Here is a 27,502-nt window from a genome sequence, read left to right as displayed (position 1 = left end):
ACAGAAAAATAGTCAATCTAATCACACGGACCACAGCCTGGTCTAACTCAATGAAACTAAGCCATGCCCTGTGGGGCCACCCAAGACGGGCAGGTCATGGTGGAGAGGTCTGACAGAATGTGGTCCACTGGAGAAGGGAATGGAAAACTACTTCAGTATTCTTGCCTTGAGAACCCCATGAACAGTATGAAAAGGCAAAATGGTAGGATACTGAAAGAGGAACTCCCCAGGTCGGTAGGTGCCAATATGCTACTGGAGAGAGGTGGAGAAATAACTCCAGAAAGAATGAAGGGATGGAGCCAAAGCAAAAACAATACCCAGCTGTGGATGTGACTGGTGATAGAAGCAAGGTCCGATGCTATAAAGAGCAATATTGCATAGGAACCTGGAATGTTAGGTCCATGAATCAAGGCAAATTGAAAGTAGTCAAACAGGAGAAGGCAAGAGTGAACGTCAACATTCTACGAATCAGCGAACTAAAATGGACTGGAAAGGGTGAATTTAACTTAGATGACCATTATATCTACTACTGCGGGCAGGAATCCCTCAGAAGAAATGGAGTAGCCATCATGGTCAACAAAAGAGTCCAAAATGCAGTACTTAAATGCAATCTCAAAAACGACAGAATGATCTCTGTTCGTTTCCAAGGCAAACCATTCAATATCACAGTAATGCAAGCGTATGCCCTAACAAGTAATGCTGAAGAAGCTGAAGTTGAATGGTTCTATGAGGACCTACAAGATCTTTCAGAACTAACACCACCCCCCCCCAAAAAAAAAAAGATGTCCTTTTCATTATAGGGGACTGGAATGCAAAAGTAGGAAGTCAAGAAACACCTGGAGTAACAGGCAAATTTGGCCTTGGAGTACGGAATGAAGCAAGGCAAAGGCTGATAGAGTTTTACCAAGAGAAAGCACTGGTCATAGCAAACACCCTCTTCCAACAACACAAGACAAGACTCTACACATGGACATCACCAGATGGTCAACACTGAAATCAGATTGATTATATTCTTTGCAGCCAAAGATGGAGAAGCTTTACACAGTCAGCAAAAACAAGACCGGGAGCTGACTGTGGCTCAGATAACGAACTCCTTATTGCCAAATTAAGACTGAAACTGAAAAAAGTAGGGAAAACCACTAGATCATTCAGGTATGACCTAAATCAAATCCCTTATGATTATACAGTGGAAGTGAGAAATAGATTTAAGGGACTAGATCTGATAGATAGAGTACCTGATGAACTATAGACTAAGGTTGTGACATTGTACAGGAGACAGAGATCAAGACCATCCCCATGGCAAACAAAATGCAAAAAAGCAAAATGGCTGGCTGAGGAGGCCTTACAAATAGCTGTGAAAAGAAGAGAAGTGAAAAGCAAAGGAGAAAAGGAAAGATATAAGCATCTGAATGCAGAGTTCCAAAGAATAACAAGGAGAGATCAGAAAGCCTTCCTCAGCAATCAGTGCCAAGAAATAGAGGAAAACAACAGAATGAGAAAGACTAGAGATCTCTTCAAGAAAATTAGAGATACCAAGGGAACACTTCATGCAAAGATGGGCTCAATAAAGGACAGAAATGGTAGGGACCTAACAGAAGCAGAAGATATTAAGAAGAGGTGGCTATAATACACAGATCAGATCAGATCAGATCAGTCGCTCAGTCGTGTCCGACTCTTTGTGACCCCATGAATCGTAGCACGCCAGGCCTCCCTGTCCATCACCAACTCCCAGAGTTCACCCAGACTCATGTCCATCGAGTCAGTGATGCCATCCAGCCATCTCATCCTCTGTCGTCCCCTTCTCCTCCTGCCCCCAATCCCTCCCAGCATCAGAGTCTTTTCCAATGAGTCAACTCTTCACATGAGGTGGCCAAAGTACTGGAGTTTCAGCTTTAGCATCATTCCTTCCAAAGAAATCCCAGGGCTGATCTCCTTTACAATGGACTGGTTGAATCTCCTTGCAGTCCAAGGGACTCTCAAGAGCCTTCTCCAACACCACAGTTCAAAAGCATCAATTCTTCAGCACTCAGCCTTCTTCACAGTCCAACTCTCACATCCATACTGTACAAAAAAGATCTTCATGACCAAGATAATCACAATGGTGTGATCACTCACCTAGAGCCAGACATCCTGGAATGTGAAGTGAAGTGGGCCTTAGAAAGCATCACTATGGAGGTGATGGAATTCCAGTTGAGCTATTATAAATCCTGAAAGATGATGCTGTAAAAGTGCTGCACTCAATATGCCAGCAAATTTGGAAAACTCAACAGTGGCTACAGGACTGGAAAAGGTCAGTTTTCATTCCAATCCCAAAGAAAGGCAATGCCAAAGAATGTTCAAACTACTGCACGATTGCACTCATCTCACACGCTAGTAACGTAATGCTCAAAATTCTCCAAGCTAGGCTTCAGCAATACGTGAACTGTGACCTTCCAGATGTTCAAGCTGGTTTTAGAAAGGGAGAAGAACCACAGATCAAATTGCAAACACCATCTGGATCATTGAAAAAGCAAGAGAGTTCCAGAAAAACATCTATTTCTGCTTTATTGACTATGCCAAAGCCTTTGACTGTGTGGATCACAATAAACCATGGGAAATTCTGAAAGAGATGGGAATACTAGACCACCTGACCTGCCTCTTGAGAAACCTATATGCAGGTCAGGAAGCAACAGTTAGAACTGGACATGGAACAACAGACTGCTTCCAAATAGGAAAAGGAGTACATCAAGGCTGTATATTGTCACCCTGCTTATTTAACTTCTATGCAGAGTACATCATGAGAAACGCTGGGCTGGAAGAAGCACAAGCTGGAATCAAGATTGCCGGGAGAAATATCAATCACCTCAGATATGCAGATGACACCACCCTTATGGCAGAAAGTGAAGAGGAACTAAAAAGCCTCTTGATGAAAGTGAAAGAGGAGAGTGAAAAAGTTGGCTTAAAGCTCAGCATTCAGAAAACGAAGATCATGGCATCTGGTCCCATCACTTCATGGGAAATGGATGGGGAAACAGTGGAAACAGTGTCAGACTTTATTTTTCTGGGCTCCAAAATCACTGCAGATGGTGACTGCAGCCATGAAATTAAAAGACATTTACTCCTTGGAAGGAAAGTTATGACCAACCTGGATAGCATATTGAAAAGCAGAGACATTACTTTGCCAACAAAGGTCCATCTAGTCAAAGCTATGGTTTTTCCTGTGGTCATGTATGGATGTGAGAGTTGGACTGTGAAGAAAGCTGAGCACTGAAGAATTGATGCTTTTGAACTGTGGTGTTGGAGAAGACTCTTGAGAGTCCCTTGGCCTGCAAGCAGATCCAACCAGTCCATCCTAAAGGAGATCAGTCCTGAGTGTTCTTTGGAAGGAATGATACTAAAGCTGAAACTCCAGTACTTTGGCCACCTCATGGGAAGTGTTGACTCATTGGAAAAGACTCTGATGCTGGGAGGGACTGGGGGCAGGAGCAGAAGGGGACGACAGAGGATGAGATGGCTGGATGGCATCACTGACTCGATGGACGTGAGTTTGAGTGAACTCCGGGAGTTGGTGATGGACAGGGAGGCCTGGCGTGCTGCGATTCATAGGGTCGCAAAGAGTCAGACAGGACTGAGAGACTGAACTGAACTGAGGGCCATTTTCTATAAGAATGTGGCTTTTATGTTTTTCAAAAGGCTTTAATATTATCACACTACCCCAACACATGTAACAGTTGGGATTCAGAATGATTACTTAGATACTCAAGAAAAGTTGCTATTAAGCCCAGCATGCTCTTTAAAAGATGTCAGGGAGCTTTTAATACAATTTTCAAAGACCATCTTGTAACAGGTTTAAAACGTAAAAAGTTGTAGTTTAAAGAAATCAGCTCTCAAGTACTCAGGTTAGTCAGTCAGGTAACCAAGGCTCTGGGTACACAAGGTTTACTTGGACATGAACACTTTATTAAAATCACAAATAGGGTAACTTATGAATGTCCCTGACTTTTCTTTTGTACAGATACCCACTTCACTAGTAATGTATGTGCTCTTAGCCAAAGTTCACATCAAGCTGAACTCTTAAAATCTAAATCCATGTCTTTAAACATAAAGAATCATGGTTTTGAAACCTACTTATTAGAGGCCTATTGTTGTTGGTGTTTAGTCGCTCAGTTGCTTCCAACGCTTTTGCAACTCTACAGACTATAGTCTGTCAGGCTCCTCTGTCCATGGAATTTCCCAGAAAGAATACTACAGTGGGTTGCCATTTCCTTCTTCAGGGGATCTTTCCAACTCAGGGGTTGAAGCCGCGGCTCCTGAATTGACAGGTGGATTCTTTACCACTGAGCCATCCGGAAAGCCTGTTAGTTACACCAAAATTCTCCTGGTCCTTCAGAATTGCAAAACTGAAGGTATCTCTGACTCTTTGTCTCTAATGCTTTGGTACATCAAATCCTCCTATAAAGTATTCCTTTGAAGTATTTTTATTCTTCCCAATTATTTTTAACAGCCTAGTATCTAGAATTCTACAAACGTAACCTTTCATGGCCGGTTTTCTTCCACGTCCAATGCATCATCCCTACAGATTTCAGAAAGAATTCACTTTCTTTAAACTACCTTTGAATCATACCAAATTATTTTGGTATGCTTTGATATTTCTTTCTTTAAATGAAAACTCTTTGTCTCAGGCTTCAAGATTCTCCATTATTTGTCCTTCATATTGATAAAGACTCATGGAATCACAGAATAAAAGGACCCACATTTGAGTTGCTACCTTTATTATTAATTAGTTCCTGACCCACAATCTCCACTCCAGCCAAGCAGATCTGCTTATTTTATCCCCAATGGGGACATTCTTCCTACTGCTTTTACCTTTTACAAATGCCATATTAAAAAACTAATCAAAATTTTCTTTTCTCCAGCTTTTTTTTTAGCTAGTTCCACTTACCAGTATTTTCTCTCAGTGTTCCCTAAACACATATAAATTCATATTTCTAAATGTCTATAGTAATACTTTGCTTATACTCATTTTACATGTGCTCAAACCATAATCCCTTTCTAGAGTGTAAAGAACTCAGTAACTGAAACCAAGTATTCAAATTTCTTATAAACAGTTTTTGGTATAGTAAATTTTTTATTCAAATTGTAAATGTGCTGTGATGATTTTCCTACTTTTAAGCCATTTATTTATCTTATAAAGTGGTATGGCATGTAATGAAAAAACTTACTGTCAAGGGAATTCATAACAGATGGAGTGACCACCAAGAGCAGTAGTTTGCTGGTGAAGGGCTACAGGGATTTACATTTAACTCTCTCTTACTCAGTTTCAACATATATAGTCAAATCATGAGGACACAAAGCTGGGGTGCTAAGATGAATTAAATTTTTAAAAAATTCCAGAACTTATTGGTAAGGAAGATTTAAGCTAAAAATTTTACATTTAAAGGAAACAAAAATAAAGTCTTACTCTTAGAATAATAATAATATTATTAAAAATTGTTCAAACATAAAAGAAAGGAGATGTGGCCTAGAAGCAGCACATATTTTTTAAATGACTTTTGGATTATAACTTATCTAAGAACTATTTGAGTTATCTCTGTTAGTAATGGAACTAAAATTTAAATGTATAGGTAAAGGAACTGGTGAGCTATGGCATAAAAGAGAGAGAGTTCATTAACACCAAATATGTCATGGAAGAGAAATTTGAATTGTTTGGATAATTCCCAGTAGTTGACAGAAATTTCAGGGAATAAAGTCACTAAATAGAAAAACTGACTAATGGGTGAAACTCTGCCTATGAATTTAAGTCAAATATTCTTCAACTCTCATTAGAAATCCCAATCACAACTAGGAAACTTAGGGCATATGGGAACCACTTTTTGGCAAAGATGTAATAATGGTGTTTTAAGACTCTTTAGTTGGTCAGCCTAAATAACTTTTTAAGACATTGTATTCCTTATTTTGTGATAAAATAGAACATTTATTAAGGTGACCTAATAGTGAAATAGGTTGGAATCAAGATAAGAAAGGTATAAAGAAAGTTGCTGGTGTATAGATAGGAAATACGATACTTAGTAAAAATAAAATTCTTGTAGGTCGTTGCATTAGCTAAAGCAACAGTTAACTGATGTTCTTATGATTTATGAGGATTTTTTTCTCTGATGCCATTAGAATTTTAGAGTGTTTTATATCAAATAGAGGAAAGCTTCTAAAAAGTTCAGATTTTGAAAAGTAGCCAAAAAAGGCACATCTTATATTAAGTGTAAGCAAATGTCCAAAAAAGTGCACCACAGTAAAAACATAACTGTAAGCGAAAGGGCACAGCAGCATCACTAAATCGCTTACCATGCCAGTACTCCCCTGACACTATGAGACAGAATAGTAGGAGAAATGAAATGTATTCAATTCAAAAAAATAACTTTCTGAAGCTAATATTCTTTATTAGAATACTGTTTATTGGACTCAAAGAATATTGTTCATTGGACTCATACAAGCTTTGAATTTAATCCACTAGGATTATTTTTAAGTATTGTTTTCTAAAATTTTCTGAAGTGATAAATTTGGTTTTGGGTGGGGAATCTGCATTTTATCAGAAGGGCAAGATACAATGTCCTTGGCCGAGATATTCTTCACAGAAGTAGGCTATTTTTGTACTCTATGATTAGCATATTTAAAGACATACATTCCAGGTGAGCAGCTTGCTCCAAAGTACACTCCATTTTTCTTTGTGGACAAGGCTCTATTGCTTCAGTGCCCTCCTTTGATCCTATTTCAATATGCCTCTCAGGAACTAATCCTGAAAAGATTTCTGGAGAGCCCTTTGCAGGTAACTTCATGTGAACTGATCCTCTTTTTACATCAGCTAAACTGACAGTTGTCATGAATAGAGGACAAGTGTGGCACAAATGACATGGAGGAAGACTGAAAGTATGTAAAAGAATGTAATGGCTGAATTCTACCTAAATAAAACAAAAACAAAAGCAGAAAACATCTCCAAGCTTAACTTTTATATAAAGTAAAATAAAGGAGGGATATAAAACTTTTGAAAGAATAGGATGCTTCATCTATGGTTTTAAAATCAATCAATAGTAACCATACAAATGAAAGTACACTAACTAGTCATCTAATACTTTTGATGTTAACTATACTAGGCTAACTTCTAATAAAACAAACTGTGATGATAAATTGACTAGAGAATGGCTCATTTAGAAAGGAGAGGTGAAGGTCACTGGAGGTGCCAGAATTTCTAAACTCCAAATTGCTAATATCCAGACAAACTAGCTTTCCTCCTGAAATGTGCCCAGATGGCAAAGACAGCACAGATATGTGGTCTTAGCTGCTTTTTGACAGGGAACTGTCACCAGGAGGTGACCCCATCAGTCTGAAGACAGGAAAATTACTAAATGATGCAAGAAAGTGCCTGCAGGCCAGTACACTATGGGTCCCTGAGAAGCAGGAGGGCAGAGCCTCAGAAAAAAATACATTTTCAGTTGAAGCTTATACAAAGGACGCTGTTATATTTCTTCACAGAAGAAAATAAAAGCAATTTAGCTTCCACAGATATTATATCTAATAAATTCTCTTTGAGAAGAAATAAAATATCATATATTAAAGCCCAGGTGAATACCATTATTTCTTGGTAATAAAATGGACACCAAAGTTAGCTCTGATGCTGTTCTTTGAACACAGTCCAGTCTGGAATCAATTATTCTAATGCTATGGGGACATTAGCCCTACCACACAACACAAATCAGAGGGCAGAGAGGAAACAAAGTGATCCAAACTAACACAAGGGTGGAATTTTAATATCGGCCTTTCCTCAACAAAATTGGCAAACACAAGTCCAATTAATTTTCCAAAAAGATAACTCTAGTAGTCAGAAAACAACCCACTATAAACAATTACTTTAGCAAAATGATGCAACTGGAAAACATATTGAAGAGTGGAAGGGGGGGGGTCTTTTCTCCACTCCTGTCTACCCCCCCAAATAAAACAACATAATAAAATACAGAAAATAAAACTACCTTGTAAAAATGATAAAGTATTACATCTTCTTGAAGAAGGAGTTTACACTTCTAACATCTATAATCAATTATCTAGCTCATTTGAGGAAGAGCTGTTAAATAATTAAATAAATCACATTCAATCTACATTTTGCCATTCCCTGTTAGATCTCTCTAATGCTGATAATTAACACATTTTGAACTCGCGCTTTAAAGATGTTCCATCTAAGCACTGGAGGAAACAATATTAAACAACAAAATGCAGTAAACTAACACTAAGCAAAAAATGTAATGAGTTCACATCTGAATTTAAATCTGTGTCTTAAAAGTAATATAAGATTTTGCTGAAAAAGAAATACACAAGTTCATGAAGAAAAATCCAGATTCAGAAACAGGAGTCAGTTATGAGAAGTCATAATATTGCAACAGGAACACTTTTTCCCCAAAATTAAAGTCTTAAATTATAATGTATAGTTCTACATAATTTTTGTTTTTCCTAAAAACTCTGTTCCCTTTAAAGTATCAGTTTTCATTGATATAACCATATCACCACTCCAGTAAGAATGCTTCTAAATTTCTATATCAGACTTCACACCAGTGACTGAATATTATGTACCTTGTTAAAAGAACATGAAGTCATACATATGGCCTTTATATCAATAATCTGATATTAAGAAATATGAATGCAGCAATAACCTCAAGATTCTCTTCCATATGCCAGCATATACACGTGAGTTGTCCTGGACATTGATTTGTAACCTGGGTCTCAATTTCTCTATAAACCTGGGGGAGTTAAAAGTAAATGACTCAACAGTCTCATTTTATCCAACAATCAGTATAGGGTAAGATGAGAAGAGTAAAGAAAAGTTATATATAAGAAATTATTTAAGAATTCATGTCTGTAAGATTGTATACATCAAAGCTTTTAGTCTCAGGTAAAATCTATTTCACTTTTAAAAGCTATTTTAAACCTGATATCTAGTATCATTTTGTTAGTAATTTATAATTTGTCTAAATTCTAACAAGCAAAGTCATTGTGTTAGGAAAAAAAAAATAGAAACCAAAATTCAAATCCAAGAGGTCATTAGTGCTATTGCTCATAAAACAAGATAATCCTTGGGGGGAGTGAAGACATATGGACCATTTTAAGTAGGAAAAAATTTCCTATTAAGTAGGAAAAAATAATATACTCTTTAAATTATTCATTTTTCCTTTGTACCTATAAGGCACCCTAGAATTTAAAATATGTATCCAGTATATTGAGGAAGATGACTTCATTAATCTAACATTCACAGGTAAGTTTTAAATGTGTGAGAAGGAGGGGCACACCAGGACCAAGAAGCACCTTAGCTGCTTAAGACAAGATAAAGCTTTCAAGTCCAATTTAAGGCAACAGCAGTTTTTTTTTTCTGTTTTTCTAATCTCTTACATTGGATTAATCTATTAAGCATGGAAAACCACAGCCAGTCATTTAAGGGTAGTATAAAGGGGCAAATAAACTCTGAATACAAGGAAAAGCAAATACGTAAATCCAGAAACTGCAATTTGGCACTATTCATGGAGAGTTTGGTGTCTTTTTGCTTCCTACTACCCCTAGAAACACCAAGGGACAGTTTTCCTGCACTATTATTATAGGAGAATGAGAACTAGGCGATGCTTGGCTGGACATGTATTGAAAAGGGTAGAGTCTGTCCTACGGCGCTAGAAATAAACAGGAATAACACTATGAACCCAAGCTCACATCTGTGCAATTCCCTGGTTTTCCTGGTACTTTTCTTCCCCAAATGCAATGCCTACCTTCCGTGTGGACTGCGGAGACATAGGTCCAATTGTACCGCTTGACTATGTCAAGCATCGCCCTTGCCTGCAAAGTGTCAGAAGGGACCACCCTCAGGAAGTATTTGTATAGAGTTTTGTCACTCAGATCGATGCTGGTGGCAGAGTACGCGATCTGGGGGATGTCAAAGAGCTGCAGCAGGTTCTGTACTTGAATGGCGACGGAGCTGGAGCCGGGGCCGATCACGCCCGCAATGGGCTTCTTAGTCCTGCCTGGGGGGAGGGTCTGACCGTCCGGCAGGCAGCGGTTGAGCCCGTCCCTGTCATCTCGAATGGAAATCAGAGAGTCCCTGATGAACTCAATGCTCTGCTCCAGAGCCACGGAGGAGTGCCAGCAGGAATCCCGGATCTCACTGCCCAGAGTGATGTTGGGCAGGAGGACCGGGTCCGCGTTGATCTTATCCAAAGTGTGGAACATGGCCTCCACCCTTTGGATGCCGTACTGCTCCCTAATCTCCCCACACTTCCTCTCGGGCACCTTCTCGGCAGGAGGCTGGTGGTGGACTGAGAAGAGGGCCCCGATGATGACATCTCCGTCCATTCTGGCCACGGAGCGCTGAGATGAGGCTCCCGCCAGCAGCACTTTCCTGCCGGGACCTCTGGGGAGTAGGGTCATCTCCAAAAAGATAGTTGGGAAGAAAACCAAGAGGAACCGGACCATTGTGCTGAAGACGCCGTCCAGCCCGCCAACCGCGTGCCCACGCTGGTCCAGCCAGCCGGTTCTGCGCGCTCACAGGGTGGACCCGACGCCTGCCTCTCGCCGCTCGGTCCAGCCTGCCAATACCAATCGTCCGAAGACTTCGGCGTCTGGACCCCCTCCTCCTTCCCCTCCGCCTCCTCCTCCTGGTCCTCCACGACCACCTGTACGCCTTGGCGGCGTCTCTAGAGGAATCCGAGTCCCCTTTCTTCACTGGTGCATCAAGGTAAACTGACCAAGGGTGCAATGGAAGTCGTGGTGGCTGTAGTGAGCTGGACGCTGCAGACAAAAGAGGAAGAAAATCAAAGCTCCCTTATCACAGGACCTGTGTCAAAGCTCTATGGTCAGTGATGGTTTATTAATTGCCCGGCCCATTCCATGATAGGGGCTGGAAGGACATCATAATATCGGCTTGAGATATTATGGGGACAGCTTGAGAGACAGCTCTGGTCAAGGAGGAAGGTGGTCGTTCTGCCCCCAGTGTTCTCCTTCGTCCCGCGTCTTGGGAGGCGCAGAGCCCCGCCGACCCGCCCTCTCCTGCACCTTCAGGTCTCTTCCAGGTCCCCAAATACCCCAGGCTTACAGACTCCAGGGGGAGGAGGGAAGCGGGAGAAGGAGGAGCTAGGGCTTCCGACCTTAGAGAACTTTCCAGGTTTGAAAAGATCAACTTTTTTCCCCAGAAGAAATTTGGAAACTCTTTCATTATGAAGGTGGAAGCGCTACTTTCAAATAAACTCGAACCAGGAGTGCACCTTCTACTTTAACTTTGAGGGGCTGAAGAGACCCTAACATACTACCCAAATAGTAAATATAAATTTGCCAGCTTGAGGAAATCCATATTAGTTACTAAGGCAACGCCTGGTAAAGTCTCCACATGTCGGATTTTGGTACATCGCCCCCATCCCCCAGAAGTCATCTTACTGTAGACTTTGGGGGAGGAGGAGAAGGGTACCGGTCGGGTAACTAGTTTCCTGCGACCTATGAGGGAGGGAGGGAGGGAATGGAGGGGTCCCTGCACTTCCCTACATCAGGACCTTTGGCTTTGCATAGTTGCTAGAAAGGGAACAGAGGGGAGCTTCCGGGTTGTTCCCGCGGCGGCAGCTGAGCCCTGCAGCCTTCAGAACCCTGGACAGTGCTTGGTCAAGCTGCCGAGACAATCTCCCGCAGAGCCGGTTGCTGACCAGCGAGTTGCAATTCTTTAACCCCCACCCCCACCTCTGCCAACCCTCGACTTCTCTCTTTCGACCCCGCTCCCTGCGTTCTTCACACACACACACACACACACACACACACACACACACACACACACACACACACACACCGCTCCTCGCTTCCCCTACACCCCTCCATCCTCATTCTCTTCGCCTCGCAGCTAGTGCTCCTGAAGGTATATTCAAACCCTACCGCTTCGGGGACAGAGGCGCCAAATCTCAGCCGCCTGCGGGGCTGAAGTTGGCTCTCTTTATCTCTCGTCCCTCTCCGGCTCCCTTTTTCAAGGTGAGAGTCGGACGAGAAAGGAGCTAAGGGAACAGGCAGGGAGAAAGCATACACACAGAAGGTGAGGCAGGCAAAAGAAGAAAGACAGCCCAGGCATCCATGGGTTCCGAGGCTTCCCGGGGAGGCAGGACTAGAAGAAATAAATAATCGAGGATGCCTCTGGGACGAGAAGAAAAATCCCATAGATTGGGACTTTTTTTCTGCCATAGTGGGTGGGTTTGCCCGCCGCGAGGTGTCTGCTCACCTGGGTCTGCTTGAAGAATTTGGACTTGAGACGTACCTGAGTCCGGGTAGACAGCGCTGTGGTCCCCGGGCCAGAGCACCGCGGCCACGCGCGGTTCGCAGACGCCTCAGCTCTAATCCAGACGGTGCAAGGATGCGATCTGGGCTGTACACTAGTGCCCTCTTTCTTCAGCACTATTTTACCGCAAGGAAAACAGAGGGAGGGGGGAGGGAAAAAAAAAAAAAAAACAGGTCACCCAAGGCTTGTCTCTTATTTCACGCATAAAAACCAGTCATTTAATGGAGGAGTGGGGGATAAAATCCAGGAATAAGTGGAGAATATTAATTCCTTTACTACCAGAGGGTTCTTAAAGAAGCTGCCAGGTATATGAACAGTCAGATTTGGCAAAAGGAGTGGGGAACCGCTTAGACTACTTTACAGTGGCTCTTCCTTTTATGCATTTCAGGGACCCAAACACAGTTTATCTCCTTGGAAGTAAAACCCCTACTGAGGAAAATAGAGTAAATGCACGTGAAGACATCTAGAGAGGCTCTGTTCATAGGTTGCAAGGGAAAGGGGGAAGAGGCTGCAGGGGGGATGGGAGAAGGGGAGGGAAAGGTACCCACATCATGAATCAAGGTAAGTCAAATGAAGAGAGGCAAAGCTTGGCTGCATTTTCCAGGTCAAGATGTAACTAAATTGAGAATGCGAGTCAGGTCACATGGAAACACTGGAGTGAAAACACTTCTCCAAATTCCTCTCAGGCTGCCGTCACCCTTCCAGCAGGTCTACAGTGTTGCTTCTTACCGTGTGAAAAGTGGAAGTTAGACCGCATTCCTCTGGGAACATGCTGGCTGAGCAGAATGTGTCCCGGCTTCTTCAGAGGAGGAAGACAAGTGACAGTGTGCCTTCCCTCTCTTGCTCAGAGCTTTCTATCTGTGTCATGTGCAGAGAAGAGAGACCAGCATATGTGGGTCCCTTTATAATCGCCTTGCTCATGTCAGGCTGGAGGTGACAAACCACATGAGGCAGTTTTAAAAACTCTTTTTAGCATGTTCCATGAAACAGCCAGGACAGGAAATGCTTCCAGTCAGAACAGAAGCTCTCTTTTGTTCTGGATCTGTTTGTTTGTTTGTTTTTCAAGTCTCAGATTTTTCTAGATTTTTCTTAGGTAACTTAAAGAGTATAGAATTTTTTTTCCCCACAAATAATGAATGGAACCACGTACACATATGGTTTAGCTCTAAAAGATCTCAGCTCTGGAAGTAAATATATGTTTCCTCAAGGAAAATAAGAAGTAAGTTTCTGTCTCATGTATAGAGTAAAATGGTTCTCTACTGGGACCCTTAGGAAGAAGTCAACATTAAGAGCAAGCCACAGGTGTTCATGATATCTCAGAATATTCTATTTCCTCTATTCGCCATTTAATCTCCATTTTAGGATAAGGCTATTCTAGGAACATAAAGCCTAAACATGATTTTCCTGGGATATTTCATAGATACAGTGATTTCAGTGCATATAAACCATTAACTATAATTTGCAGAATTAGAGAAAGCAGTGTCTCTGAAGTCCATATTTAACTTAAATATGTGATCCTCAAAGGTAATATTTTTAATATATCACATTGATATAGGTTATAAAAGATTCTGCTGCTGAAGGAATAATTAAATATTCAGACTTATTTGTTCTCAATACAGTCCAAGTAAAAACCACACATTCAGTTTGGCTGAAACAAGACATTTTAAAGAGAACAACTTATGAATCCTAACCTAGAATGTTTATACATAGGCATGAACCATGTATGATAGATGTTAAGGAAATTTTTAACTTCAAGTGTGTTAATTTGAAATTATCAATTAAATGTACTGTTAATTATTTAAGGCCAAATTTTAGAAGGTACAAAGACAAAAATAAGTCAAAAAGAAGGTACAAGAAAGTAGAAGATAAGATGATCTAAATATGCTCCATATCCAAATACGCTTAATCTCTGGAAATTAAGACTTTACCAAGGACGACATGATGTAACACATGTGGAGACATGTACGAGAAGGTTCTATTACTAGAACTGAAGAGAAAGACTAAAAGAATGAATTACACACAAACTAAAAAATATAGGTCAATAGCTAATCTATTAGAGAATATTAAGAGTTTATGAGTCCAGAAATACAGTCAATATGAGTATTTATTCAGTGCTGGTAAGTTTTATCTTATATTCAGCATGTAATTTGTATTATAGCAGGGCAAAAAGTGTTAGGAGCAACTTGGTTTGAAAAATCTGTTTAATGGGGGGTTCAGGATGGGGAACACGTGTATACCCATGGTGGATTCATGTTGATGTGTGGCAAAACCAATACAATATTGTAAAGTAAAAAATAATAATAATAATAATAATAAATCAAAAGAAAAATAAAATAAAATTTATCTCAACTCTTTAAAAAAAAAAAAATATATATATATATATAGTGGACATTAAGCAGAAAAATAGCCAACATTTTATCTTAAGATAATGATTTAAATGTGCTGCTATAACAATTCAGGCAATAAAATGATCATTATCCTTATATGGTAATAAAACAGATATTATCAAAAACAAAACTGTGATCACTTTCCTTAGGAAAGTGATGCCCTCCATCATAAAGGACATCATAAAGGAACTGGTCTAGACAATTCACTTTCCACACAAAATCAGTTAAAAACTCATAGTCTTCAAATGAGAAAGATAAGAGGTGAGCAAGAACAAGGCTTAAAGAAAGAAAGCAAAAGAAAGGAAGAGATAAGCCAGCACACATTCCAAGCTTGACTGTGTATGCTAATGGGTATTTTGGAAAGTAAAGTTTGTAGAGTTATTAGAATACAAAACTGAAATATACACAAGAGGTAATAAATTCATTACTGAAGAGATAGTACTGACTGAAAACAGAAATAGGATCAAAGAAGTTCTTTGTAGAAAATTTATTTGTGGATTATTGATATGTAATATATTACTAAGGGAGTAAAACAGATGTTCAAGGTAGATCTGTGTTATGGGAGCGATTATCATGATTTTTTATAAAATACCATGCTCTGTGGACAACTTATTTAATCTAGTAAGGTATTTCTTATATTCTTATATTTAATTCATGGGTTCAGCAAGATAATTTAAGCCCCAGTTAGAATTTTCAGCTAATTTATACTATTTATCTATCTATGTTGCTTAAATCAATGGGGAAATTGCCATATCTCCATTTACCTCATGCTCTGTTCCAAAACACTAAAATTGTAAAATAAAACCTCTTCCTTTCAGAAATTCAAAACACTTTATAAAACACAGTTGATTAAAAAAGTAATCAAAATATTTAAAAGAACTAAAATAGGTTGAATTTATTATATATATTCAATTGTTTCATTAACCTGATAACTTAAGCTATAACCATTTGTGCAAAGATAGAACCAAATGCGTCAGCTTCCATAAGCAATAAGAACTCATCAATGGACCAATGTGCATGGACTGGTAAAAATACATTTGGCCACATGCTGTTCTGCCACCATTGTCCAAACACTTGTTTTTAAAGTACTAAAACACAGTTGATGAGAATAGGCAAACAATTATTTTGGAAGAACAATGAGGGCCACAATTACTGTCTGTTTTATTCCCCTCTGTATTCCCAGTGTCTAAAACAATACAGACATCTGGTTCATGATAGGTGTTAAAATATTTGTTGAATAAATAAACAGATGCATTCTCCCTGAATACTAAAAATATCATGTCACTTTAATGACTTTTCTTAAGATTAAAGGCAGGCAGTTTACTGACATTTCTAATTTATTCTTCATATAATGTAGACAGAATATTTTGCTACTGTTTCTCAAATGAAAGTAACCAGCCTAATTAGTATTAAATCATTTAGAAACACACTTATACTACAAACTTTATTACAGATGAAGTATTGAAATTTGTTCCCAATGTAAAGAAACCATTTTCATTACTGTATTGCATTTGTTAATCAATATCAAATAAAACTTAGACATTTTATAAATGTAAAAAGAAGATACATGAATGGAAAATAAACCTTATCTAATATTATGATTATATCGGAACCATCTCATGAGATACATAAAATAGGCATATTATGCTAGTCTTAACAGATGAAAAAATTGAGGCACCAAGAATCTGTTTCTTGCCTGAGCTTAGTGATCAGATTAGGAGCATTGTCTCATGACACTACCTTTATTCCAAATTCACAGGTTTATAAAAACTGACTATATGAACTGAGCTAAGTGTTACTTTTCTTCATTTTTCCTTACGTTTTGAACTGAGACTCTTCTCATAAAATGCTTAAGTAATAAAGGAAATAAATTTGAATTCCTTTCCTTTGGGCCTTTGATCTGTTGAGGGCATAACATTACAGGTGATTGTTCTATTTGCTTAAAATAGCCATCTTTTATAACACTTCTAATAATGGCAGTAACCTACTTGTACAGTCTCACAGTCAACTCTGAACAATTAAGCGAGAAAAGCATCTAAATTTTCAGACCCAGTAAAAACTTTTATTGGAAAAGGCTTTCTCTTGCTACAGTTTCACCAACACGATAAATTAAATTATTATTCCTGTTTTAACAGCAATATATTGTACTCCCATCTCACTGTAACAAAAACTACATGGTGCTGTCCATCCAGCAGATCATCAAAATATTGATCTACCTAAAGCATAGCACTTATCATTTCAATCACATGATTCAAAAAATTATAGTATGGCCCTGTTGCCAACAGAACAATATTCAAAATCCTTAATAATAATGTCTAAGGTGTTGGAGAAGACTCTTGAGAGTCCCTTGGATTGCAAGGAGATCCAACCAGTCCATTCTGAAGGAGATCAGCCCTGGGATTTCTTTGGAAGGAATGATGCTAAAGCTGAAACTCCAGTACTTTGGCCACCTCGTGCGAAGAGTTGACTCATTGGAAAAGACTCTGATGCTGGGAGGGATTGGGGGCAGGAGGAGAAGGGGATGACAGAGGATGAGATGGCTGGATGGCATCACTGACTCGATGGACATGAGTCTGAGTGAACTCCAGGAGTTGGTGATGGACAGGGAGGCCTGGCGTGCTGCAATTCACGGGGTCACAAAGAGTCAGACACGACTGAGCGACTGAACTGAACTGAACTGAAAGGCCATTGACTGGGGAAGAGATTCACAGAAGCAAACATGAAGACTATTCATACCCAATTTTTCCCTTCCCTAAGTCCTCAGAGAAAGAGACTCTGGCTCAAATATGCCCAAAGGGTTATCAGAATAATAAAGATAAGATACATTTTAAAGTTCTGTAGATAATTCTGGTTTGACCCTTAGTTAAAAGCCACTGATAAAATTTCATCCCATTTTCCTACTCACACTTTTTCTAACCAAACAAGCCTCGCATTTTCCCATGCCTCAGTTCATGCTTCTTGAATGCATACATGTTAAGTTGCTTCAGCTATATCTGACTCTTTGAAACCCTATGGACTGTAGCCTGCCAGACTCCTATGTCCATGGGATTCTCCAGGCAAGAATACTGGGGTGGGTTGCCATGCCCTCCTCCAGGGGATCTTGCCCACCCAGGGACTGAGCTTGTATTTCTTATGTCTACCTGCATTGGCAGGCAGGTTCGTTACCCCTAGTGCCACCTAGGAGGCCTTCATGCCTATCACACCACAAAAAAAAAAAAAAAAAATTCACTCACTTTTCATTTCTTTTATATGTATTGCCCTTCCTCAAAATTTATGTCAAATTCAACTTATCCATAAAAGCTTTCAGTTCTATGAGAAATCATAAAATAGTGCTTATTTGGCAATTCTATGTGAAATAATATTACTGATTTTTTTTAAATCTGCACTTCATCTGGTCTCATTCACAACTGCTGTGGTCACTTTCAAAATAGTGACTTAATCCAGCTCAAATGAAGCTAAAAATATTTTTGAATAGTTATGAAAGTTCTTAATAAATAGCAATATATTGTTTTTGAAGTCATTAATCATAGTAAATAATCATCTTTGCATACAGGCAAATTTCTGGAAGTGGAAAATTGTCATGAAAATTCTTAATAATAGTAATCAAGATCCTTGAAGAAAGAGAACTGTATCTGCTTACAACTGAATCTCCAGAACCTGAAAAAAAGGTATCTATAACTCATTAAGTATTTGTTCAATAAATGATTAAGTTTTGAATTGAAAAACAGATGTGATTCTAAAAAAACTTTGAGGGGGTGATCTAAAGGCAATTCTGAAGAATGACTCCAAAAATGTATGAGAAACTTAAAAATCATCAGCTTTCAGAAGAAAACGACAATCTCTTGGATATAAAACATGAGTCCAGCTTTGGGTTCACAATGGCAGAGCAGAAAGACATGTGCTCATCTCCTGCAAGAGCACCAAAATTGCAACTAGCTGTTGAATAGCCATTGACAGCAGGACACTGGAACTCACCAAAAAAAAAAAAAAGATACCTCATGTCCAAAGACAAGGCAGAAGCTGCAACAAGATGGTAGGAGGGGTGTAATCACAATAAAATCAAATTCCATACCCACCAGGTGGGCAACCCACAAACTGGAGACCAATACTACCAAAGAAGTTCTCCCACTATTGTGAAGGTTCTGAGTCCCATGTCAGCCTTCCCAGCCTGGAGATTCAACAAAAGGACTGGGAATACCCAGGGAATCTGACTTTGAAGGTCAGCAGGATTTGATTACAAGACGTTCACAGAACTGGGGGAAATAGACTCCATTCTTGGAGGGCACAAACAAAACCTGTGTGCACCAAGACCCAGGAAGAAGGAGCAGTGATGCCACAAGAGACTGAACCAGACCTATCTGCTAATGTTGGAAGGTCTCTTGTGGAGGTGTGGGTCTACACTGGCTTGCCATGGGGATGGAGGCACTGGCACCAGCCTTCCTGGAAGGGGCCCCTTGGTGTAAGTCTTCTTGGAGTTTATCATGAACCCTATCATAGAGCCCATAGACCTCACCCATCAGCAGACAATTGGATTAAAGTTTTACTGAGCACAGCCCTGCCCACGGGGTAAGAACTGGTTTTTCCCACCACCAGTCCCTCCCATCAGGAAGCTTACTCAAGCCTCTTAGTCTCCTCCATCAGAGGGGAGACAGAAGAAGCAAGAACCACAATCTCACCGCAGCTGGAACAAAAACCACAATACAGAAAGCTAACCAGAAAGCTAACCATTATCTTTATTACCTCCACCATAGTTTGGCCCCAAGTAAATAGCAGTTTATTTCATAATAAACCGTCGAAAATTCTGAAAGAGATGGGAATACCAGACCACCTGACCTGCCTCTTGAGAAACCTATATGCAGGTCAGGAAGCAACAGTTAGAACTGGACATGGAACAACAGACTGCTTCCAAATAGGAAAAGGAGCATGTCCAGGCAGTATATTGTCACCCCACTTATTTAACTTATATGCCTAGTACATCATGAGAAACACTGGGCTGGAAGAAGCACAAGCTGGAATCAAGATTGCCAGAAGAAATATCAATAACCTCACATGTGCAGATGACATCACCCTTATGGCAGAAAGTGAAGAGGAACTAAAAAGCCTCTTGATGAATGTGAAAGAGGAGAGTGAAAAAGTTGGCATAAAGCTCAACATTCAAAAAATGAAGATCATGGCATCTGGTCCTATCACTTCATTGGAAATAGATGGGGAAACAGTGGAAACAGTGTCAGACTTTATTTTGGGGGGCTCCAAAATCACTGCAGATGGTGACTGCAGCCATGAAATTAAAAGATGCTCACTCCTTGGAAGGAAAGTTATGACCAACCTAGATAGCATACTGAAAGGCAGAGACATTACTTTGCCAACAAAGGTCCATCTAGTCAAGGCTATGGTTTTTCCAGTGGTCATGTATGGATGTGAGAGTTGGACTGTGAAGAAAGCTGAGCACCGAAGAATTGATGCCTTTGAACTGTGGTGTTGGAGAAGACTCTTGAGCATCCCTTGGACTACAAGGAGATTCAACCAGTCCATTCTAAAGGAGATCAGCCCTGGGTGTTCTCTGGAAGGAATGATGCTGAAGTTGAAACTCCAGTACTTTGGCCACCTCATGTGAAGAGCTGACTCATTGGAAAACACTCTGATGCTGGGAGGGATTGGGGGCAGGAGGAGAAGGGGGCGACAGAGAATGAGATGGCTGGATGGCATCACTGACTCGATGGATGTGAGTTTGAGTGAACTCCCGGAGTTGGTAATGGACAGGGAGGCCTGGCGTGCTGCGATTCAAAGAGTCGGACATGACTGAGAGACTGAACTGAACTGAAATAGCAGGGAGGGAACACAGAAAATTGGATTAAAGATTTACTGAATATGGCCCTGCCCATCACAACAAGACCCAGTTTCCCCCTCCATCAGTCTCTCTCATCAGGAAGCTTCTATACGCCTCTTATCCTTCTGTATCAGAGGGCAGACAAACTGAAAACCACAATCACAGAAAACTAACCAATCTAATCACATGGACCCTAACCTTGTGGTCGATGAAACTATGAGCTACCCCACCAAAGACAGAGGGGTCATGGTGGAGAGTTCTGACAAAATGTGGTCCACTTGAGAAGGGAATGGCAAACCACTTGAGTACTCATGCCTTGAGAACCCCATGAAGAGTATGAAAAGGCAAAAGGATAGGACACTGAAATATGAACTTCCCAGGTTGGTAGGTGCCCAATATGCTACTGGAGATCAGTGGAGAAATAACTCCAGAAAGAATGAAGAGACATAGTCAAAGTAAAAACAACACCCAGTTGTGGATGAGACTGGTGATGGAAGCAAGGTCCAATGCTGTAAAGAGCAATGTTGCATATGAACCTGGAATGTTAGGTCCATGAAGCAAGGCAAATTGGAAGTTGTCAAACAGGAAATGGCAAAAGTGAACATTGACATTCTAGGAATCAGCGAACTAAAATGGACTGGAATGGGTGAATTTAACTCAGATAACCACTATATCTACTACTGTGGGAAAGAATCCCTTAGAAGAAATGGAGTAGCCATCATAGTCAAGAAAAGAGTCTGAAATACAGTACTTGGATGCAATCTCAAAAATTACAGAATGATCGCTGATCATATCCAAGGCAAACCATTCAATATCACAGTAATCCAAGTCTATGCCCCGACTGGTAACACTGAAGAAGCTGAAGTTGAATGGTTCTATGAAGACCTACAAGACCTTCTAGAACTAACACCCAAAAAAGATGTCCTTTTCATTATAGGGGACTGGAATGCAAAAGTAGGAAGTTAAGAAACACCTGGAGTAACACACAAATTTGGCCTTGGGGTACAGAATGAAGCAGGGCAAAGGCCAAGAGAGTTTTGCTAAGAGAACGCACTAGTCATAGCAAACACCCTCTTCCAACAACACAAGAGAAAACTCTACACATGACATCACCGGATGGTCAAAACCGAAATCGGACTGATTATACTCTTGGCTGCCAAAGATTCAGAAGCTCTATCAGTCAGAAAAAACAAGACCAGGAGCTGACTGTGGCTCAGATCATGAACTCCTTATTGCCAAATTCAGACTGAAATTGAAGAAAGTAGGGGACACCACTAGACCATTCAGACATAACCTAAATCAAATCCCTTAACGATTATACAGTGGAAGTGAGAAATAGATTTAAGGGACTAGATCTGATGGACAAAGTACCTGATGGACTATGGACGGAGGTTCATGACATTGTACAGGAGACAGGGATCAAGACCATCCCCAAGCAAAAGAAATGCAAAAAAGCAAAATGGCTGTCTGAGGAGGCCTTACAAATAGCTGTGAAAAAAAAGAGAAGTGAAAAGCAAAGGAGAAAAGGAAAGATATACCCATTTGAATGCAGAGTTCTAAAGAATAGCAAGGAGAGATAAGAAAGCCTTCCTCAGCAATCAATGCAAAGAAATAGAGGAAAACAATAGAATGGGAAAGACTAGAGATTTCTTCAAAAATTAGAGATACCAAGGGAACATTTCAGGCAAAGATGGGCTCGATAAAGGACAGATGGTATGGACCTAACAGAAGCAAAAGATATTAAGAAGAAGTGGCAAGAATACACAAAAGAACTCTAAAAAAGATCTTCACGACCAAGATAATCACGATGGTGTGATCACTCACCTCGAGCATACTGGAATGTGAAGTCAAGTGGGCCTTAGGAAGCATCACTACGAACAAAGCTAGTGGAAGTGATGGAATTCCAGTTGAGCTATTTCAAATCCTGAAAGATGATGCTGTGAAAGTGCTGCACTCAATATGCCAGCAAATTTGGAAAATTCAGCAGTGGCCACAGGACTGGAAAAGGTCAGTTTTCATTCCAATCCCAAAGAAAGGCAATGCCAAAGAAGGTTCAAACTATGTACAATTGCACTCATCTCACATGATAGCAAAATAATGCTCAAAATTCTCCAAGTCAGGCTTCAACAAAATGTGAATCAGAACTGCCAGATGTTCAAGCTGGTTTTAGAAAAGGCAGAGGAACAGGAGAGCAAATTGCCAACAAGTGCTGACTTTTCAAAAAAGCAAGAGAGTTCCAGAAAAACATCTATTTCTGCTTTATTGACTATGCCAAAGCCTTTGATTGTGTGGATCACAATAAACCATGGGAAATTCTGAAAGTGATGGGAATACCAGACCACCTGACCTGCCTCTTGAGAAACCTGTGTGCAGGTCAGGAAGCAACAGTTAGAACTGGACATGGAACAACAGACTGGTTCCAAATCGGGAAAGGAGTACATCAAGACTGTATATTGTCACCCTGCTTATTTAACTTATATGCAGAGTACATCATGAGAAATGCTGGCCTGGATGAAGCACAAGCTGGAATCAAGATTGCCAGAAGAAATATTAATAACCTTAGATATGCAGATGACACCATCCTTATGGCAGAAAGGGAAGAAAAACTAAAGAGCCTCTTGATGAAAGTGAAAGAGGAGAGTGAAAAAGCTGACTTAAAGCTCAGCATTCTGAAAACTAAGATCATGGCACCTGGTCCCATCACTTCATGGGAATTAGATGGGGAAACAGGGGAAACAGTGACAGACTTTATTTTGGGGGGTTCCAAAATCACTGCAGATGGTGACTGCAGCCATGAAATTAAAAGATGCTTACTCCTTGGAAAGAATGTTATGACCAACCCATACAGCATATTACAAAGCAGAGACATTACTTTATCAACAAAATTCTGTCTCATCAAGGCTATGGTTTTCCAGTAGTCATGTATGGATGTGAGAGTTGGACTATAAAGAAAGCTGAATGCCAGAAAATTGATGCTTTGAACTGTGGTGTTGGAGAAGACTCTTGAGAGTCCCTTGGACTGCAAGGAGATCCTACCAGTCCATCCTAAAGAAATCAGTCCTGAATATTCATTGAAAGGACTGATGTTGAAGCTGAAACTCCAATAACTTGGCCACCTGATGCAAAGAGCTGGCTCATTGGAAAAGCCCCTGATGCTGGGAAAGATCGAAGGCAGGAGGAGAAGGGGACGACAGAGGATGAGATGGTTGGATGGCATCACCAACTCAAAGGACATGAGTTTGGGTAAACTCCAGGAGTTGGTGATGGCCAGAGAGGCCTGGTGTGCTACAGTCCATGGGGTCGACTGAGCAACTGTACTGAACTGAACTGACTGAATCAGAATGAAGAAGCAGAAAGTTATGTCTCAGATGAAGGGAAAAGATCAGATCAGATCAGATCAGTCGCTCAGTCATGTCCGACTCTTTGCGATCCCATGAATCGCAGCACGCCAGGCCTCCCTGTCCATCACCAACACCCGGAGTTCACTCAAACTCACGTCCATCGAGTCAGTGATGCCATCTAGCCATCTCATCCTCTGTCGTCCCCTTCTCCTCCTGCCCCCAATACCTCCCAGCATCAGAGTCTTTTCCAATGAGTCAACTCTTTGCATGAGGTGGCCAAAGTACTGGAGTTTCAGCTTCAGCATCATTTCTTCCAAAGAAATCCCGGGGCTGATCTCCTTCAGAATGGATTGGTTGGATCTCCTTGCAGTCCAAGGGATTCTCAAGAGTCTTCTCCAACACCACAGTTCAAAAGCATCAATTCTTCGGCGCTCAGCCTTCTTCACAGTCCAACTCTCACATCCATACATGACCACAGGAAAAACCATAGCCTTGACTACACGAACCTTTGTTGGCAAAGTAATGTCTCTGCTGAAGTGGAAACACGCAACCTTCCAAAAAAAAATTCAGAATAATGATAGTGAAGATGATCCAATATCTCAGGAAAACAATGGAAAAGATGCAAGAAATGTTTACCAAAGGACCTGAAGAACTAAAAATACAAATAGAGATACACTAGAAGGAATCAATTGCAGGTAACTGCTATTTTGGACAAAATGATAGAATCACTGCCACAGAACAGAATATAGAAAAAAATAATGAAAAAAAAATGAAGACAGCCTAAGAGATCTCTGGGACAACATTAAATTCACCAACACTTGTACTATAGGGGTCACAGAATGAGACGAGAGAGAGAAAAGATTTGAAAAAATATTTGAAGAGATAATGGCTGAAAACTTCCCTAACACGTGAAAGGAAATATTCAAATCCAAGAAGCATACAAAGTCCCAGGCAGAATAAACCCAAGGGTGAACACATGGAGACACATAATAATTAAATTGACAAAAATTAAAGACAAATATAAAATATTAAAAGCAACAAGGGAAAAATGACAACATACAAAGGAACTCCCATAAGGTTATCAGCTGACTTCTCAACAGAAACTCTGCAGACCAGAAGAGAATGGCATGATATATTTAAAGTGGTGAAAGAAAAGAACCAAAACCAGAAGTATTCTACCCAGCAAGATCCTCCTTCACATTTGATGGAGAAATCAAAAGCTTTCCAAACAAGCAAAAGTTAAGAGAATTCAGCACCACCAAACAGCTTTACAATAAATGCTAATGGAACTCCTCTGAGCAGGAAACACATAGAAGGAAAAGACCAACACAAAATAAACTCAAAATAATTAAGAAAATGGTAATAGGATTATACATATTGACAATTACCTTAAATGTAAATGGATTAAATGCACAAACCAAAAGACATAGACTAGCTGAGCAGATGAAAATATGTGCATGTATGTGCTTTCACTTTACCACTTCATTCTACTTAACCACCCAAATTGTATTTAACTATTTTAATTTGTAGATTAGTCAGGTTTCCATCATGGTTTGCAACTGTAATGATTTTTTATTTTTGTCTGTCTATTGATTGTGACAACTGATAAACATCAACATCTTCTACCATTGTGATTTTTGCTTAATAAAATAATTGTATCATGACTAGTCAATAAGAAATAACAGAATTTTATATCACTAAAACTACCATTTAATAGGAAAACCTGTAATCACTTTTCAAAGTTCAGATGCATATAAGAATGACCTTGGAATTTTTTGAAAAATACAATTGACCAGGTATTGCTTTTTTTCTCCAAAGCTCCAAATGTGTTTCCAGTAGGCAGTCATGTTTAAAAATTAACTAGACTATATGATGATCTCTTAATTTTATCTAGTTTCTTTCACTTTTTCTATTTCATATTCAGTTCTCCCATTTCATTTTATGTTTTCCAATATCTCCATTTCTTTTTTTGAAGTTCTTTCTCAAGTCATTATCAATAGCAGAGAAGTTTTTGATTATATATATAATAAATATACACATATATATATTATATATGTGTATATTTATTGTATAAATATAAATATATTTATTGTATTTATTGTATATAATATATACAATAATATATAATATATATCTATTTGAAAACATATGAATTTTTGCCTAGCTAAAAAATTTATGACATTTTAATCCCACTTGTTTGACTTATATGAATAGAATGCTACATTACTAATTTATATTCACTCAAAATTTTAATATAGTTCCATGTATTTTGGCATCTAGTATTATTGCTAATACTCCAGTACTTTGGCCACCTCATGCGAAGAGTTGACTCATTGGAAAAGACTCTGATGCTGGGAGGGATTGGGGGCAAGAGGAGAAGGGGACGACAGAGGATGAGATGGCTGGATGGCATCACCGACTTAATGGACATGAGTCTGAGTGAACTCCGGGAGTTGGTGATGGACAGGGAGGCCTGGCGTGCTGCGATTCATGGGGTCGCAGAGTCGGACACGACTGAGCGACTGATCTGATCTGATCTGATCTGATTACTGCTAAAAGTCTAGAAAGTTTATTATCATAGTGATTAAAAAAATTTTTTTAATAAGACTTGAAACTTCTAATGCAATTCTGAGAATACAAAGAAATACTGTGTTGTAAACAAAACAGGAAATTAACATGGTATACAATGTTATTAACTAAAGTACAGATTTTTTTCAAATCTCAAAAACATGAAGATAAATGATAGTAGTAATATAATGTACAATAACATAATTATAAATAATGTTGCTGTATGCTATATACAAACGTTATTAAGAGTGAATACAAGAATTCTCATTACAACAAAAACATTTGTTCTATTTCTTTAATTTTGTATCTATGAGATGATGGATGTTCATTAAACTTATGATATCATTTTATGATGTATAATAATCATAATGCCATACTTCTTAAGCTTATATAGTGTTTTATGCTGATTATATCTCAATAAAACTGGAAGAAGAAAAAAAAACAAAAACATGAGTCTATTTTTAAGATTATCATTATTTTAATCGTATTTGTATATACATTTATTTCAGTGGCTATTTAAGAAATAGCTATTAAAGTTACATGCAGCTTTTAATAGTATATAATAGTATATAAGCTGCATATACTCTTTGATGTATTTTACTTTTAAATAGCATGCAAATCACATATACACTAAAAAAGGAAGGAAATTATATCAAATATTAAGTTATTAGCTATAGAAGCTAGCAGAATAAGTAATTTTATTTTTTCTATATTCGTTCTTAAAATTTCTGTAATGAATATATGTTAATGTATTAAATTATTATAGTAAGATGGAAAACAAATAAAATGTTTAATATCTAATATAATGACAAATTTAAGGAATCAAAGTTTACTGGGTCGAATACCACTTCACACACAAAAAAGATATATAAGTAATCAGTAGGTACATGAAACAGAGAAGGCAATGGCACCCCACTCCAGTACTCTTGCTTGGAAAATCCCATGGACGGAGGAGCCTGGTGGGCTGCAGCCCATGGGGTCGCTAAGAGTCGGACACGACTGAGCGACTTCACTTTCACGTTTCACTTTCATGCATTGGAGAAGGAAATGGCAACCCACTCCAGTGTTCTTG

At 39.4% G+C, this 27,502-nt stretch overlaps 1 protein-coding gene across 1 annotated transcript in view; it reads right to left on the bottom strand.

The window, feature by feature from the left end:
- GRM1 (glutamate metabotropic receptor 1) overlaps window positions 1-27,502 on the bottom strand; it is a 468,587-nt gene that overhangs the window by 405,963 nt on the left and 35,122 nt on the right. The window contains exons 4-8 of the mRNA XM_086316176.1: window positions 19,310-19,375; window positions 17,860-17,888; window positions 12,251-12,423; window positions 10,471-10,694; window positions 9,774-10,399 (exon numbers count right to left, since the gene is read on the bottom strand). Coding sequence (XP_086172302.1) covers window positions 9,774-10,399; window positions 10,471-10,694; window positions 12,251-12,423; window positions 17,860-17,888; window positions 19,310-19,375 — 1,118 coding nt within the window. The remainder of the gene's footprint in view (window positions 1-9,773; window positions 10,400-10,470; window positions 10,695-12,250; window positions 12,424-17,859; window positions 17,889-19,309; window positions 19,376-27,502) is intronic.

The sequence above is a fragment of the Bos grunniens genome, chromosome 9 (genome assembly GCF_055505025.1).
Source record: "Bos grunniens cultivar Pamir isolate PY7600 chromosome 9, Bosgru_T2T1.0, whole genome shotgun sequence".
In the NCBI taxonomy this organism is placed as follows: domain Eukaryota; kingdom Metazoa; phylum Chordata; class Mammalia; order Artiodactyla; family Bovidae; genus Bos; species Bos grunniens.
This window is presented reverse-complemented; position numbering and strand designations above follow the sequence as displayed.